Genomic DNA, 17495 nt, shown 5'->3' with positions numbered 1-17495 from the left:
AAAGAATTATCGAAATCGGTTCAGCCGTTCTCGAGTTATGCGCTTACCAACACATTTTGCGATTCATTTTTATATTACTTATAGATTATAACTCTGAACTTTTTTCATCCATTACTTATTATTAGATTTATACTTGAGAATCTAACCAAATAGCACTTGAATTAATTTATGTTCAATTTTATTATTTTATTAACATTGAATTTGATATAGCAACAATTTAAAGATGTATTATGTCCATGATTAACCTACATTTAAAAATATCTTTGAACGTTTATTTTAAACAGGGCTTACAAAAATGCTCAAAAATGTTTTCTAATATTGTCAATTTATATAATAGATTTTTTCTGTGATTAACACAAAAATGAAAAAATTGCAAAACATGGACAAATTGTTACAAATTACTTTTAATAAAATCAATTCCAATAATAGAAAACCTCAGTTGTTACTCATATAATCATATTAACATTACAGTAACAAAGATTTTATGAACAATAACATAACATTGTGATAGTATATTTTTCTTTTTATTAAAAAAAATATTTGTTATAATTTAAATAAATTCTTATAAGTATTAATAATCTATCTTGATGAAGACTTCTTATGACTGACTAATGTTGTTTTATGACTGACTAATTGTTGGAGCTCAAAATTTGCACATTTTATTATTTTGTATGACTATAATATCTGTGTGGAGAAGTTGTGAGATAATGTATTATTTAATTACATAATGTGTATAAAGTTATTCATAAACATTTAAATTTTCAGTCTGTATCCGATTTCCGAGGCAATCTTTTATTATTATTTAAAGTGTTTTTTATGAATACATAATGGCAATGGAGCAGCTTTGTAAAACAAAACATTAAGGTATACACACAATTATATTTTAAGTAAAAAGATGTAGATAGGATACAACAGAATATTCGATTTAAAACGCTAATTACATAACGCACACATAATTAGACGAAGATGGCATGGTTCAATTATTTTGAGCGAAAAAGAGAAGACTGAAGTAAATTCTGGCTAATTAGCCATATTATATCAGCGCGCCACGTGCCGGAGCGTGTTTAGCCTACCTACAGCTTTCCACTTTATAATATTATTGGGTGTATATCATATTTTTTAAACTCAATATAATTGAGACTATGATTTTTTTATTATTGATGTAAGCTCTCTGATATAAACTTTATTTTATTCCTACATAATTTAAAAGTTACCTTATTATTATTGTGATTTATCTCACTCGAACAGCAATGCTTTGATCAAAAACAGGGAAATTTAAGAGGGTTTTATTGAACCAGAAGCAAAAGTAATATTAAGAATATTCATGTATTTTTCCCTTTTATGATTTTATCATAGTAAAAAGTGAGAAGTATGAACGCGGAGCGCTTGGTCAATGGCCCTGCCCCCTATTCATGTATGTAAGCTCGCACAAAACGGTGCTCGGTTCCCACTCTGATACCTGTCTTATGGCTGGTTCACACTTTGATTAGTGCGAGTGCAGGTGATTAGTGCGAGTGCAGGTGTGTAGTGCGAGTAGTGTCCAATTCAACTGCGAGTGCAGGTGATTAGTGCGAGTGCAGGACAATGGTGAAATTCGCGACGCTACCCACAACGCTAAACACTAAACACTAAACACTCCTGTCCAGACGTGTTTAGGCAGGCACACTGCGAGTGAGGGGGAAGAGAGGGCGCGCGGGACGTGGCTACTCGCAGTCCACTCGCAAAAAAATAGAACACGCTTCTATTCACTTTACTACACAGCCTACTAAACACTCGCACTAAACAGTCGCTGTCCACACGTAGTACTACTCATCACCTGCACTCGCACTAATCAAAGTGTGAACCAGCCATTATGCGAGCCGCGCCATTGCTGTGAGTGGTCGGTGTTTGTGCATTGTTTGTGCTATTATTTAAAATATCAATGTGACAAGTGTGTGCTCCTAAGCGCCAGGAGTTCGCCTACTTCTCTCTTTCAACTATGGTTTTATCCTGTAAACAGTAATAAAATACTTGAAATAATTGTTTTATCAATGATTTTTATGTTCATAATATTTAAATTCATTTTTAAGTCGAGCCTGAAGTCGTACCTACTTAACGGCGATTTTAACATTGTAAAATTTGTATAAAATAACTTATTAAAATGTCGATTTAAAATGCGTTTAATTTTTAAATAAATTTAGACTCAATGTATTTGTCTCCTGAAAGTGGGATAACAACTTAAGTAGGCTTAAGTGAATTCCCGTGTCGCCTTGTGAGGTTTGGAGCTGATGCATTATACATCCGTCCCACTGATTGATTTTCTTTACAAACAAGCAGATCACAATTATTATTCTTTGTCCTGCCAGACCAAGAAATTTTTTTTTGGTCCCCAACCGGAATCGAATCCAGGATCTACGCTTTACCATCGCTTGGTTCTACGCTTTACCAACTGGGCACTGAAACAAGGAGAAAATAAAAGAGTAAAGAAGAAAAGAATAGGAAATAGATAATCCTACTACTATTATAAAGGCGAAAGTTTGTAAGTATGGATGTATGGATGTTTGTTACTCTTTCACGCAAATACTACTGAACCGATTACAATGAAATTTAGCACACATATAGAGGGTAACTTGGATCAACACATAGGATAGGTTTTATCCCAGAAATCCCACGGGAACGGGAACTATGCGGGTTTTTCTTTGAAAACGCAGGCGGGAAGCTAAGTAGTAAATATTACCACACTGAATTGGCCTATCTTTCAGCTTAGCACGCAATAATTCACGTCACCCTAAATAAAAATCTCATCGTACTCGGTGAAAAATTGAAAAAACGTCATAACTCCGAAACTTAGAGCCCTAGGTCTAAGCTCCGAAAATACCAAAACCGGTACATGGGGGTGATTCGGATAGCCTTAAGTCCTCTACGGCTCTACCTCCTGACTTCAGTATATCACTACTAGGTAATCTGTATATTATCATGACGATACGTATTGTATTTTCCTTAGGCGCGGGTCAAACACAAGCGGCGCGGGCGCGGGCGTGCCATAAGCGCACCTCTTGAATCTGTTTTGCACCACGTCCTTCTTATACATTTTGTATGAAAGAATTTTGGGCAGGCGTCGAGACGGCACGCCACGGTTGTGCCAAGGTTGCGCCGCCTTACCAAAATTATTTCATACAAAATGACAATAGCGCACCCTATGCACGCCGGCAGCGCGCACGCGGCGCGCTCCCGGCGCGCCGCGCCGCTTGTATATGTCCCGCGCCTAAGAGCATGTATTTTCGTTCCACTGCTTGAGGAATTTTGCAGGGATTCCCCGCCTACTTTAGAGCTATTACGCACTGTCGACCAGTCGCCGGCGACTCAGTCTCTCGGCGACCAAAACAGAGAAACTAGGGGCAGGAAACCAAGCCGAGCGACAGTATTCTAAGTACATTCGTGCTGAATCCGGTCCCTACAAGAGTCGCTACGACAGTTGCTTGCAGTGCGAACGCTCCTATTTGAAGCCGTGCTTCTGCGACTGGCGGTCGCCGGCGACCGCCAGTCGCCTGTGCGTCGCCACAACGCGGCGAGTCGCCGAGTCGCCGGGACGACTGACGACTCGTGCGCAAGCCCCTATTTAAACTATAGTAAGTCACAGTCGCCGGCGACTGAGTCGCCAGCGACTGGTCGACAGTGCGTAATAGCTCTTAAGGCTGGTTCACACTTTGATTAGTGCGAGTGCAGGTGATTAGTGCGAGTGCAGGTGTGTAGTGCGAGTAGTGTCCAATTCAACTGCGAGTGCAGGTGATTAGTGCGAGTGCAGGACAATGGTGAAATTCGCGACGCTACACACCACGCTAAACACTAAACACTAAACACTCCTGTCCAGACGTGTTTAGGCAGGCACACTGCGAGTGAGGGGGAAGGGAGGGCGCGCGGGACGTGGCTACTCGCAGTCCACTCGCAAAAAAATAGAACACGCTTCTATTCACTTTACTACACAGCCTACTAAACACTCGCACTAAACAGTCGCTGTCCACACGTAGTCCTACTCATCACCTGCACTCGCACTAATCAAAGTGTGAACCAGCCATTAGATCGATCGTGATAATGACCCATGAAAATATATTAATCGGTGGATAGCTAGCAAGTCTAAAAATTTTTTAATTATTCAATTTCATTCGTAAGTGCTTGTTTTATTAGATTGGGTGGATTGGAAAGATATTAAGAAGAAAATTACGTACATGAGTACACGACGCGTGGGCTCAAATCGACTAATGAAAGTTCGCCATTAGTAGCTGTAATTTTTTTATATTATAGAGAAAAAACATAAATGATAATGTAAGATACATTAAAATTTATTTGATACAATTTTATCGTTGCTAAGAAAAATATTAAATAAAGAAAATTATTATTTTAACAAAACAGATAATTACTAGTTCGTATACAGATAATAAAGTCACAACTGGCATTCGGCACCAGCCCCAAGGCCACGTTTAAAAAGTAAATATGTTTAAAAAATGGCTGAATTATTGTATAACTGTCAATTTCAGTGAAATCCTTTTTATTTTCGATAAGGCCCATGTTTAGTGTGTCGATGTATTTAATGAATAGTGCTTGTTTTATTAACGTATAAATGTATATATAAAATTTCACGATGAACGGGTTAAGTTTTAGTGAACTATGTTGCTTGTTTTGTTGTCCGCCATGCCCAGGAAAAATTGCAGCAAAGCTTGCCTTCCTGCCCCCTGAACCCACGTATGCATTTACACCTGACGAAACAGGATCAAAATTCTCTTTAACGTTGACGGAAAGAGCAGAATGGCAATATTCAGAACGGGAAAAAGAAAATATAGAAGGGTTCTACTCGAGAACGACTAGGGGGAACAGAATTGCTTGTCTCTTTGTTCGGTGCAGCCCTAATGCTCGCTTCACGATATTGTTTTCACATGGAAATGCTGTAGATCTGGGACAAATGAGTAGTTTTTATTTAGGTTTAGGCACTAGAATAAATTGTAACATATTCAGTTATGACTACTCTGGATATGGTGTCAGTGGAGGTAAACCGTCAGAGAAAAACTTGTATGCAGATATTGATGCTGCATGGCAGGCTTTAAGGACTCGTTATGGCATAAGTCCTGAGAATATTATTCTTTATGGCCAGAGTATTGGTACTGTGCCAACAGTAGATCTAGCTGCTCGTTATGAAGTCGGAGCTGTGGTTCTTCACTCTCCACTCATGTCTGGGATGCGAGTCGCCTTTCCTAATACAAAAAGGACATGGTTTTTTGATGCATTTCCAAGGTAACCTTCCTTATATTTTACATAATATGGACATGAGTCATTATTATCATTCAGGAAGTTACAACACATACTGCACTGCCAACAAAAACGTAAAGACAGTAAAATGAGGAAATTATGATAAACATAAATGCACATTTATAGATGTGTTGAATATTGTCATGCCAATCAAGTTTATTAAATTAAATCATTAGATTATTAAATTAAAAAGACATCGGATGCAAAAAAAATGTTATTCTGCAAGATAGTTTTGATGCATTTCAAATTCACTTTACTTGCACTAAAATTTAATTAGGTTTTTTTAGATATACCTTATTACAATTAGCACATTAGTAAAATCAGTTTAAAATCTTCAAATTATCTAAATTATTAGGATATCTTAAAGCAATCTAATTATGATAAAGTTGATAAGGCTGTATGCAAGATAGAACATTTATGTACTTTTAATTATTCAACATATTGTTAGGTACATAATCAAATGAACTCATCACAGTATAAAACAAAACATACAAATCATATTATTGGCTATTATCATCTGTTGTAATCTTTTTCACAGTACTTAATGAACCGCACAATATACCCTAAAATTCAAAAGGTCTTGTTGAAAAACAGGTTTAAAGTTTTACTAAACAATAAACAAAAAAAGTTTATTTAAAAAATGAATAAACATAATATTAATTTTTTTGTAAATTTTTCTAAGTTTTCTTTCATAAGATCCTTCTGACAATAATAAACCCAACCAAGGGAAATGAGAAATAATCTAACAATCAAACATAATATTATGGAAGATAACAAGATTTAGTTATAAACCATGAATATTTCTGTAGATGTCCTCAGACAATTAGTGAGATATTATCATAACTTAATAAATTAGACATTAGTCCATCATTTGATTGTAAGGAGTCTGAATAGAGGTCTACACTGTGAAATAATATTACCAATATTACTTACACAAAACTGGAATTTCAAAAATCTTGTTATACCCGGGGCAGTATTATGATCTCTTATTCCCAGTCAGTTTACGCCGTGAATTGAACAGACTGGCAAATTCAAATAATACCATAATAATTAACCATGGCTGGTTATTGCAATCGTAATATAATTTTCCAGTCAGTTCAATTCACCGCATAATCTGTCTGGAAATAAATCTTATAATACAGCCCCAGCTATTGTTTTTCAATAATGTAAAAGTTTTTGAAGTGAAACTTCTTTATCGGGGTTGGACAAAAATTTAGTGTAACATTTTTGCGTTACGCCGTACGCGTGACATTTTTGCGTTACACCGTACGCGTGTCATTTTTGCGTTACGCCATACTCGTGTGACATTTTTAAGGTCATAAAGAAGTTTCACTTCTTACGTGTGTACTCTAGTACACGCATACATTTTTTAATTTGTTCAGTGTGCTATACTTAATATCAATATAAATCCAAACATTACTATGTGATTAATATTAAAAAAAAAATTATTAACTGAGATTAGATTTTTAGAAGATTTTTAGATTGACCATTAATTAAATGGATATTTATTATTTAATAAATATATATCTAATATTTTGTAGTACAGACTAAGGACTTTGTACTCCATTATCCACAGTAAGGTATCAATGCCAATAATCATAGCTATTTACAATTCATGACTGTGCTTTAACAATGAAAACTATATTGTCACTTTATAAATACTGTTGTTTCATAATGCAAATCCATTCACGTAGGGTCTGAAGATACTTATTCAAATTTATTGTATTCTTATAATTTTAGACTTCATATTAAAGTTAGCTTTTTGATCTACTTTATTCTATTGTGGACTAAAAGTTGTTTTGATTCATCATAATGATCATTATTTGCATGAATGTATAAATGCACTATCATAGCTTTATTGTATCTGTATTGCCGATAGCAATGGTTCCAATATCTCCGAAATATTCAACTTTTACATTTTTTTCCCTGATCAATCATTGCTAGTATATAAAAAATTACTTAATATAAGTAAATAAAGTATATGTACCATATTTTTAACATATACTAACATAACAAATAATCTAAAACTGTTGTTGTAACTGTGTTTAACTCTACTGTGTTTAAATTACAAATAAAATGATTGCAGTATTGACAAGATCCCCAAAGTGACCTCTCCAGTCCTTGTTATACACGGAACTGAAGATGAGGTGATAGACTTCTCACACGGTCTAGCAATTTATGAACGCTGTCCACGTGCTGTTGAACCGTTATGGGTTGAGGTAATAAAATGTTTTACTAATCAGTTTATTTTTCCTAAATATCTGTATACATATAGTGTAAATACAAAATTTTCAACTCAAAAGTAGCTAGACTGATTTTTGTGCATATTGCATTTCTCTCAGTCCCAAATAATACGATAATTACAAACTTAAATTCCCCTTAAAACATTTATGGGACAACATCAAGTTCACTCATCTGATATCAATGATATCTTATGTATTTTTTTATTTTCATTCATAATTGATTTATTTTTTTCAGGGAGCTGGACACAATGATGTTGAACTTTTCAACCAATATCTCGAAAGACTGAAGCGGTTTGTTTCAGTGGAATTGCTCAACTGACAAAGACTGCCGGCCTCAGGCCAAACTACTCAAGGTAACTAATTATTATTTTTTTGTTAAATCTTCAAACATACTATAGATAGCATACATGTTCATTCATTCTCAAACAAATTGTTACTGAAATAAAAATAAATGTGTGACTCTCACAGGTGAAGATCCAAATCCTGCTTCCACACTGAGCTCCGGGACTTCGAGTTCGGCGACAGAGAGACTCCTCTAGCTAGCGGGGGCCGGGCCCAGCCGGGCCGGCCCCAACAAAAATTCAGTAAACGGTTCTTCGAGTTCGCACAATCTCGACAAGAATGTAGACAATAATGAGGCCGTCGCCGAGACGCGCAGTCCACGAACGATAGCTCACAACATTAGTATCAACGTGACCGACGCGGACTCGCCGGTCGGGGTGCGGCGACGCATCCACCTGCGGTCCCTCAGCGACGTGACGCCCGCGGGCCGCTCGCCCGGCGCGCGCGCCCGCTCGCACTCGGACCGGCCCCGCGCCGAGCTTGCGCCCTCCGCCGCCGTCTCCCTCGCGCCCTCGCCCGCGCCCTCGCCCTCCCCGCGCGTGCCCCCCGCCTCGCCCCGCAACCTCGTCACGGCCCTGTACCCGCGGGTGGTCCGCAGCGAACGATCGTCCCCCGACGCCTCTCTGCACACCCTCGTCGACGACGCGAGGCCGAGAACGGACGCGCTCACCGTATCGAACGATCCTTGGAGAAAAATGAGCGAGGTCGACCTCAAGAGTGCGGGCCGGCGCATGGGGGCCGCGACGAGAGCGTCCCTCGACTCGCCGCACGCGGTCGACCCGTGGGTGAGGAACCCGGCGTCCCGGGCGGGCTCGCGCGACGAGCTGAGCGCGGCGGGCGCGGGCGCGGCGGACGCGGGCGGGCGGCTGCGCGGGCGGCGCGGCAAGCTGGAGCGGGCGGCGGCCGTGGTGTGCGAGGCGTGCGGCGGCGCGGGCTGCGAGTGCCGGCGCGCGCAGTGCACGTGCCCGCCGCGCCGCTCGCCGCGCCCGTCGCCGGCGCGCCTGGCCCCGCGCGCGCCGCTCCGCGCGCACTCGGACGACGAGGAGCGCCCGCGCCGCCTCTACAAGTCCGCCTCGCAGAAAATCATTTGCTCGTCCGTGGAGCGCGAGCCGACCGCGACGGCCGACCCGCTGCTCGAGACCACGTGCTGATTCAAATTTTCTATCGACTCGTCTAAATGTGCTATGTGATCTTTTCGATGCTATGTGACTTGTGGTTCCGTTTCTTTACGTGTTCGGCGTGCACTTTCGATGTATGAGTATTATTAGTACGAATTTTGTATCCCTCTAGTTGTAAGGTTTCAAAATTATAAATGTATCATATTCGATTATTATAGCGAAGTTACGTGTTACGATAATGTGGATGTTTTATGATATTCTTTAAATTTTTGAGGTTGTGCATAATCTGACGGCTGAATGTGTACTGATGATTGCATTTTAAATAACATATAAATATAGGTATTATAAATAATTTGTAGCTGTTAACCGCGACCATGTTCTTGTAAATGACATTTTGCTAGTTCCTATGTTATTTTACACCTTTTATAACCCAACGCACATTCAAAAGTCAACTTTTGGGAAATGTGGAGGATTTATTTTCAATTTTTAACTGCTACATCTAATAAATATAATTATGTATACATAAATTTACACTGTATCGTTATGAATAATAATAGTTTTTATAATGAAATGGAGAAAAGGCATTAATTAGCACAATTCATTTAATACACAACATTTTATTATATTATATCATTTATCAAGTATCACAACTTAGAGATTTTATGTATTCAGTAGAGTAAACAATTGGCTTATTATTTTTATTAGAGTTTATTGTAAAATTAATTCAATTCTAAAATAATTTCCCAATGTGGGCTTCCAAGACAAGACAGCATTATATAATTATTCAAGAAATTATATCATTCTTTTAATTGTATGAAGTTTAAATAATTTAGTGGTTTTGGCTATTATTATTTTACTTGTAAGAAACATATCATCAAAATAATGTTAAAGCAGAAAAATATTAATTTTAAATGCAGTTGTATTTTATATTATATGACAGCTCTTTTTTAGTTAGACATACTGAAATAATTAATAATTATATACTGTATATTATTTCCAAGATTTATAGAAATTATCGTAGTTATATTAATGATTTAAATCCTATAAATGCCAATACTTAATATCATGTTCAACACATTATATCATAAATTAAAATAAATAACATAAACTTATTAATACGGCGTTTACTTTTTAAACTTAAATAAGCTAATTGATTGATACAGGTATTCTAGTGCCATTGTAGAGGTACATTTTACATGATTTGCTTTCTTGGTACTTAATAGAAAATTATAAAAAAATCAACTATTTTAAACATTATTTATTTTATGGTATTCTAAAAGAATTAGGGATACATTTATTATCATATCTTAATAGCCTGCAATATTTATATCATGTTTCTTTATAAGAATTTGAATGTTGTTGTTTAAAAATTGTACCAAATTGTTTGAATCTTATAAACAACTTCAGGAATGAAATGCAATTTTTAGAGACTGCAATCTCAAAATATGATGTAACAAATAATAAGTATGTTAATTTAATAAATTTAAGTGCACATATCCTTAAGAATTATTTGAATGAAACCCTTTTATCCTGTCCTATCCGGGACTACTACTATCTTTATCTAAACAAATTGTTTTACTATTGTTGAGATTTAGTTTGAATATATTCAGCAACCATTTGGGCTATATCCACAGAGGACTTCAAAACAAATGCATGCTCAACCTTAACTTCATGCAACTGTAGTTCTGGTTGGTATACTTTTAAATCCTCCATGTAACTCAGTGGTGCCCAATTATCACAATCACTGTAAATAACATTTGTCAAATGTTTTATTTGTACAATTCCAGCTTTATTTAATTCCACAACTGTATCCATCTCATCAAATGCTAGAAACATAACCTTTTCCATCACACTAGGGCTTATGACTTTGTAAATTCTTTCATAGTAGTGAGGTGGTAAAGATTTTACTAATATATACAAATCAATAAGAAATTTTTTTATGCAAATTGGTAGTATCCTTATTAGTTTAAGAATAAATAATACATAACTGAACATCTTTCTTAAGGTGTTATTAATATATTTTCCATTGGAACTGATTGCCATTCTTTGTAAAGTTGGGAAAAGCAAATTAACAGATGATACCCTATGTATTAGTGATGAATTTCTCTGCAAAATTTCTATTATCAGCCATGCTCCAATAGAATGTCCAATTAAATGTAATTTGCTTTTCTTATCAATGCAGTTATTGATAAGGTCGAGTTTATGTTTAATTTGACCTTCAAGATTAAATAAATGTTCTTGACTACTCAATATGTTTGATTTTTCATGGGGTACTTCTTCATGGCCAGCTTGACCTAAAACATTGATTACAAAATAAGTGGAGTTCTGTTATTTTATTATTTATGTAGAACTGTGTTATAATAACAAGTGACATTGGTATATCAAAACAAATGACAGGTATTGAATACAAATGGATATAAAAAATAAACAATTAAATTATCCATGATCTAACCAATAACACAAATCGGCATTGAATGTGATTGATATAACTCTGCTGCAAATTCAATGTAGAAGTCGGTGACTCCTGGATTTCCAGTGAGGCAGAGTATGACATCTTTCCCGTTGGTATCAAAAGGATTGTCCCAAATCAATAAGCTTGTTTCCACGCTATTTAACGTTTTGTACACTCTTTTCATATTGATTTTAGATTGAAGTAAGCAAGTATAATATAGAAAACTAATTATTTTACGATTTTTATTTACTGAAAAAGGGTGATCAAGACAAACAAGTAATAATATCAAATGTCAACTAAGTATTCTGATTTCATCATGTAAACAAAGATCGTATGGTTGTAGAAAAAATAAAAGTAATCAAATATAGACTTTATTAAATATACATTAAGCGGACTCCATATTACTTATATATTAAATATCTTATTTCTAACATTTTTAACCCAACATAATTTGGTAAAATACTTCAAATGCTGAAAAAAATGTGTTTTTAATTTTTGAAATGGTTTTTTGACATTTTATTTAAGTACGACCTTTAGTACGACATGACAGTTGAGGTTGAGTGTTGCCGTTGGAAGTTGGTTGACACTTGATGGGTCTCTCTCATTGGCTAATGGGTGCTTTTATAATTTACCGTGGCACGGCACGGTACGGCACGTTTTTATCGTCACGGTAAATTAGGAAAGCAAAATGTATGCATTTGTATGCAAACGCTTTTAATTTACCGTCCACGGCAACGGCACGCCGTGAACGGCAACGATCTACCGTGCCGTTGCCGTAGCATACTGCGCTCCCTATCAAATCGTCGCGGCATTGTTGAGAGTGTAGTGTGTGCGTACAAGAAATTTGTATGTGTGCGTGCGTAGCCAAGAGGCGCGGGAGATTAATTATTACTCAGATGAGAAAGTATGTAATAAAACGATTTTGTTGACATCCGAAAATAATTGAAAAACTTATTTAGGTCTTCCTTGCGCTTATCAAATAGCGTGTAGTATGACCCTTCTAAATATTTTACTTTTAAAAGCGGATGTTGCCAATACTTTCTAGTAATATGTCTTTTTTTACGTCTTAAATATAACAAATAGAGTATAAGTAGTCGCTGTCTCTTCGAGAACATGCCTGCACTTTGAAGACGCGCAAATTTAACGGCGAATTATAAAATCACCCTACGGCACGGCATGCCGTCCACGGCCACAAAACTTCTATCTCGTCCACGGTAATACCGTGCCGTGCCGTGAAACGGCAAATTATAAAAGCAACCAATGGCTCGGGCTACGTCCGCCGTCTTTTCCCTAAGGGCGTTTGTCCACTACAAGGAATTTTACGGTCCGGCATTCCGATTTTTTACGGTCCGGTATGGCACGCAATTAATCTAAATACTAGCTTGTGCACTATACGTAATTTTACTGTCCGACATTTTACTTTTCCCTATTCCGGATGGTTTTTTGAGTTTACGAGTCGCTGTAGGTATAATTGTTTTCGAGTGCCCACTTGCTTGGATTTTACTCTTTTTATTGCATATGCCAATTGAAAGCAAGCTCTTGTTTTACTTTCTTTTAGCTGGCAATGAGATTTGAGAAGTCGGTATTGTTATTTTATATACATTGACCAAGCATTGACCTATAATTATTATTATCTAAGTAAGTGTTGGTAAGTTAAAGTTCCAGTGGGAATAGATTTAGCTCCTCGTCACCGATTAAAATAAATAAGTGAAACACGCATTTTAAATCTCTTACGGAACTTTACTTTTTATTATAACGAAGTAATATAATATTTCACCTTCTATATTTTTAATCGTTTCTTGTAAAATGCGAAAACAATCATTTATGATAGCATTATATCGCCATACTTCCTTGAACTGTACCGCACTGATCCGAGTAAAGACGGACAGGTGCACAAGCAATTCATCGGTTTTTTCATGCCAAACCGGACCGTAAAAAATCGGAATGCCGGACAGTAAAATTCCTTGTAGTGCACAAGCGCCCTAAGGGCGTTTGTCCACTACAAGGAATTTTACGGTCCGGCATTCCGATTTTTTACGGTCCGGTATGGCACGCAATTAATCTAAATACTAGCTTGTGCACTATACGTAATTTTACTTTTCCCTATTCCGGATGGTTTTTTGAGTTTACGAGTCGCTGTAGGTATAATTGTTTTCGAGTGCCCACTTGCTTGGATTTTACTCTTTTTATTGCATATGCCAATTGAAAGCAAGCTCTTGTTTTACTTTCTTTTAGCTGGCAATGAGATTTGAGAAGTCGGTATTGTTATTTTATATACATTGACCAAGCATTGACCTATAATTATTATCTAAGTAAGTGTTGGTAAGTTAAAGTTCAAGTGGGAATAGATTTAGCTCCTCGTCACCGATTAAAATAAATAAGTGAAACACGCATTTTAAATCTCTTACGGAACTTTACTTTTTATTATAACGAAGTAATATAATATTTCACCTTCTATATTTTTACTCGTTTCTTGTAAAATGCGAAAACAATCATTTATGATAGCATTATACCGCCATACTTCCTTGAACTGTACCGCACTGATCCGAGTAAAGACGGACAGGTGCACAAGCAATTCATCGGTTTTTTCATGCCACACCGGACCGTAAAAAATCGGAATGCCGGACAGTAAAATTCCTTGTAGTGCACAAGCGCCCTAATTGCTCCGAGCCCGTATGTGTCAGAGGTGTATAGGTATGTGTATAGGCTACCGATAACAAGGATACGTAGCAACCAAAATGTTTTTTGTAGCAGTAATATAAAATATGCAGTTTGAATTCAGACAAAATGATTTAATGGGAAAAATTAAGGCATGTTTAAGCAAACTACAAGTTTAAAAAGTTGCAGCCAAAAGCTTTTTTATTCAATAAAAATTATTATTTAAATCAATTTATAGGCAAACAGCACCAAGTTAATTCTCATTTTGAGAATTGTTATTACTTTTTTTATAATTAATGACTTCTAACATGCCTTCACTGTTTAAAATTAGAGTCCTCAATCTCTTGTTACTACCTTGCTTTATCTTCACTAGGCCATATTCTATAATATTTTCAATGGGGCTGGTTAAATAATTTTCATATTTGCTAATGGCCCTAGTTGTAGTATCATATAAAAAGTTATTTGTCATTCCATCAGGGAAATGTTTCTGTATTTCTTTCCATCGAATATCTGTCCAAACTTGATATGGATATTTCCTCAACCTAAAAATACAATAAAAAAAATTGATCTATTTGACCTTTAATAGATAAAATATGTAAACTAATTAATATTTTTTTTTCAATGATTACTGTTTTGCATCAGGCAAACAAAAGCATGCACCACCAATTTAGATGGAATAAAAAGGCCCGTAACAAAACACAAGCTACTTTTATACAACCTCTTCTCAAGTATGCACTTCTATTCAATACAAGGTAACTTACAATAGTAGTATCTTTTTCCTCAGCTTTCTTATTTTTACATCTTGTTTAACAAACAGTTGTACATGCAGGTAGTAGTACCAAAATTTTTGTAACGTCAGATAATATTTGTCCATGTCCTTTTCAAGCTTCTTCCAAATTGATGTATCAAATCTTTTATATTTTAACTCTTCCAGTGAATAACCAGAGTAATCCATAAGGTGTTTCAAAAATTTGGTTGCCAATGGCAAAGACCATTTCTCTTTGTTTCTGTGCAATAAATGCTCTGAAAAAAGGCACAAGAGTATGGGAATCATAATCAAATAATTACATAAAAAGTTTAAATATAGGTATAATATTCTTTTTTCAATATATTATTAAACTGTTATTTGTGATGACTACCATTCTAAAGTAAACTAACTAAACATTAAACTATTAAATGAGCATTTCTTTTACCTTCACAGTCTTGGGCTAGCCTTTTATATATACCTCTAGGTTCTCTACAAAGTATTCGGGAGGCATATTGAATGCCATTTTTTGGAAAATGATAAATACACATATTAATTATTTTTAATTCAAGCTCAGTATATTTGCCTCTGTTGGGACTAGCATATTTTGCCACAAAGTAGTGGAAGACCTGATAGAGATTTCTTTCAAGTTTTTGTGCTAAGAATGAAATGACAAAACGCCTTACTTTCTCTTCCTGTCCTCTTTTGTTTCTATCTTTATTGCGCCATCTTGCAAGACACATTGGTTTATTTGGCAGGTTGAATTGCTGAAAAAAAAGATGCAAAAAATAAAACTCAACTACCTAATTAGGTTAATTTAACTACCCCTACTACACTACTAAATATATTTAAATTTCATTGAAAGTTTTGTTATTACCTTTACAAACTTTTCCCAATTTTTGTGTATTCGATCACACTCAGCTTTACTCATTTTATCTTCACAAAATTTCTCATCATCACTTGATTGTTTTAGCCTTCTTGTTAACCATCCAGTTTTCTGATACCATGGCTGCTCCCAAGTTATAATCATGGAATCTAGTTTATCTGCAAGTTTCTACATTGTCTTTTAATTTAACTAACAGTTTCGTATTTTTATAATATTAGTAATGATAATGAAATTATTATCTTATTATAAGACAAAAAGGTTATATTGTTTCTTATAATAAATTTTCTTGTTCCATTAAAATATAATTCACACAAAAGTAAAAAATTGATTATGTATCATGGTATAAAGCTTTAGATCTACAAGATCTACATAACATATAGATTACATCAATACATAATTCATTCAATACATAAATATAAAACGAGCTTTTTGTTATCCACAAATCAAAAGAAAAGAATATATATTATATATATAAAAAAATCAAATAAATAAGTAATTATAAACTAGTGTCATTCCATACCTCGATAAAATCTTCCTCTTCTGTTCGTAAGTCTTCCAAAATTATTGAAATCTGATCCTTGCTTGTGGGATCTGAGATTTCAATATTATTAAATATGGAAAATGCAAAGATACGCTTTCCAGCTTCCCTGTTTCTCACTGTTTCTGTTACTCTATGGTTTCTGTTTGTTTTCAAATTTAACCCTTATTAAAACGCTGGGATCTATACTTCCCACGTCTCAGATTGAAGTAAATCGTGTTTTATTTTTATATGCTTAATCCTTATGCAGTGTAATATTTATCTACGCAATCTTAACATTTTAGAGAACTTTTTTTCATGGAAATACTTTTCAGAGAATTATTACATGTCATGGTAAACACACGTCAAAGTCAGGTGACGTGATTTTGCAGCCGAAATCGACCGTTATTTTTTAGTTTTTGGTGTAGTGCTCAAAAAAAATTAGATATGTAGATTTGAGTTCTAGCTATGTAAACTAGACTATATTACGGTTGCGTGAAACGTAAAAATATGCCCAGAATCTTTCGTTTATACCTTGGTATAGTCGATTGAAATTAAGTCTTTAAGTGGGAAGATATCATCCCAGTGTTCGTCACTGCACACGACATTCGCAAACTCTATATATAAAATCTGTGTGTTTAAAAAATCTTTTTTAGTTGGTATAAGCAACTTATTTATTGTTATTCGTTATTTCCTGATCAGATAATTAGAAATCTTAACTCAATACATTAGTATTTACCTATTGTTTTTATTTTGTTTTAGAAAAATGCCATTTTTATGTTGAAGTCATTCATTTTTCAATTCCCGAATTCTTCCCTCAGTAAAAGAAACTTGCATTGATGAGTACTTTCACCTCCTTTATTAAAAAACTTGATCTTTATAATTTTTTACGATAACATTAAATTCACAAGTGGAGTCAGGGCAACTAACTAGTGTTTTAAAATATTGATGTCTGGAGTGGACACTGGGAGCTATAGTTCCCACCTTTCCAAACTTTTTACAAGAGAGAACAGATGACGGGATATATACTTCCCACCGAAAAAAGGGTACTTCCCCCCCACTAACCCCTTTTTTGTGTGTATTTTTGAAATCTACGACCCAAAATTACCCAGGAACGTATCTTACTTTTTTGTTAGCTCCTCCACAGGCTCGCGTTTGAATAAGGGTTAAATTCAGACCACCTCGGACGAGCGCTACACAGACCAAAAAGTTTGAGACGATGTAATAAAAGTTTCACTTTAAAAACATAAGAAA

At 35.5% G+C, this 17495-nt stretch overlaps 3 protein-coding genes and 1 long non-coding RNA gene across 4 annotated transcripts; 2 read left to right on the top strand and 2 right to left on the bottom strand.

Annotated features, from left to right (window-relative positions):
* Window positions 1-99: 99 nt before the first annotated feature.
* On the top strand, window positions 100-2154 carry LOC149487973 (uncharacterized). The gene is made up of 2 exons (XR_016315779.1): window positions 100-1461; window positions 1848-2154. It is a non-coding gene; the product is annotated as an uncharacterized LOC149487973 (long non-coding RNA).
* A 2304-nt stretch (window positions 2155-4458) lies between these two features.
* LOC149487972 (alpha/beta hydrolase domain-containing protein 17B) lies at window positions 4459-8172 on the top strand. The gene is made up of 4 exons (XM_089696709.1): window positions 4459-5265; window positions 7367-7499; window positions 7759-7876; window positions 7992-8172. The coding sequence occupies exons 1-3, from the start codon at window positions 4619-4621 to the stop codon at window positions 7840-7842; spliced, it is 864 nt and encodes a 287-aa protein (XP_089552835.1). The 5' UTR covers window positions 4459-4618; the 3' UTR covers window positions 7843-7876; window positions 7992-8172.
* A 1608-nt stretch (window positions 8173-9780) lies between these two features.
* Window positions 9781-12001, bottom strand: sturkopf (lipid droplet associated hydrolase sturkopf). Its single transcript, XM_089696708.1, has 2 exons — window positions 11436-12001; window positions 9781-11277 (listed from the first exon to the last, which is right to left on the bottom strand). The coding sequence occupies exons 1-2, from the start codon at window positions 11617-11619 to the stop codon at window positions 10562-10564; spliced, it is 900 nt and encodes a 299-aa protein (XP_089552834.1). The 5' UTR covers window positions 11620-12001; the 3' UTR covers window positions 9781-10561.
* Window positions 12002-14257: 2256 nt separating this feature from the next.
* LOC149487970 (uncharacterized) lies at window positions 14258-16340 on the bottom strand. The gene is made up of 5 exons (XM_089696707.1): window positions 16245-16340; window positions 15716-15892; window positions 15287-15605; window positions 14855-15116; window positions 14258-14635 (listed from the first exon to the last, which is right to left on the bottom strand). Exons 2-5 carry the CDS (start codon window positions 15866-15868, stop codon window positions 14347-14349), a joined length of 1023 nt encoding a protein of 340 aa, XP_089552833.1. The 5' UTR covers window positions 15869-15892; window positions 16245-16340; the 3' UTR covers window positions 14258-14346.
* Window positions 16341-17495: the final 1155 nt, after the last annotated feature.

The sequence above is a fragment of the Colias philodice genome, chromosome 6 (assembly GCF_061535455.1).
Source record: "Colias philodice isolate Cphi_HAF_F1 chromosome 6, ilColPhil1 Martin Lab GWU primary, whole genome shotgun sequence".
NCBI classification, from domain to species: domain Eukaryota; kingdom Metazoa; phylum Arthropoda; class Insecta; order Lepidoptera; family Pieridae; genus Colias; species Colias philodice.
This window is presented reverse-complemented; position numbering and strand designations above follow the sequence as displayed.

Excerpts from the sequence above, each read along its gene's own strand:
- LOC149487972 (XM_089696709.1), top strand. The coding sequence starts at position 4,619 with ATGAACGGGTTAAGTTTTAGTGAACTATGTTGCTTGTTTTGTTGTCCG. Across the intron at positions 5,266-7,366 it reads TTTTTTGATGCATTTCCAAG|TATTGACAAGATCCCCAAAG; the intron begins GTAACCTTCCTT and ends AAATGATTGCAG. Across the intron at positions 7,500-7,758 it reads TTGAACCGTTATGGGTTGAG|GGAGCTGGACACAATGATGT; the intron begins GTAATAAAATGT and ends TATTTTTTTCAG.
- sturkopf (XM_089696708.1), bottom strand. The coding sequence starts at position 11,619 with ATGAAAAGAGTGTACAAAACGTTAAATAGCGTGGAAACAAGCTTATTG. Across the intron at positions 11,278-11,435 it reads AATGCCGATTTGTGTTATTG|GTCAAGCTGGCCATGAAGAA; the intron begins GTTAGATCATGG and ends TCAATGTTTTAG.
- LOC149487970 (XM_089696707.1), bottom strand. The coding sequence starts at position 15,868 with ATGATTATAACTTGGGAGCAGCCATGGTATCAGAAAACTGGATGGTTA. Across the intron at positions 15,606-15,715 it reads ATTGGGAAAAGTTTGTAAAG|CAATTCAACCTGCCAAATAA; the intron begins GTAATAACAAAA and ends CTTTTTTTTCAG. Across the intron at positions 14,636-14,854 it reads AGGAAAAAGATACTACTATT|GTTGAGGAAATATCCATATC; the intron begins GTAAGTTACCTT and ends TTGTATTTTTAG.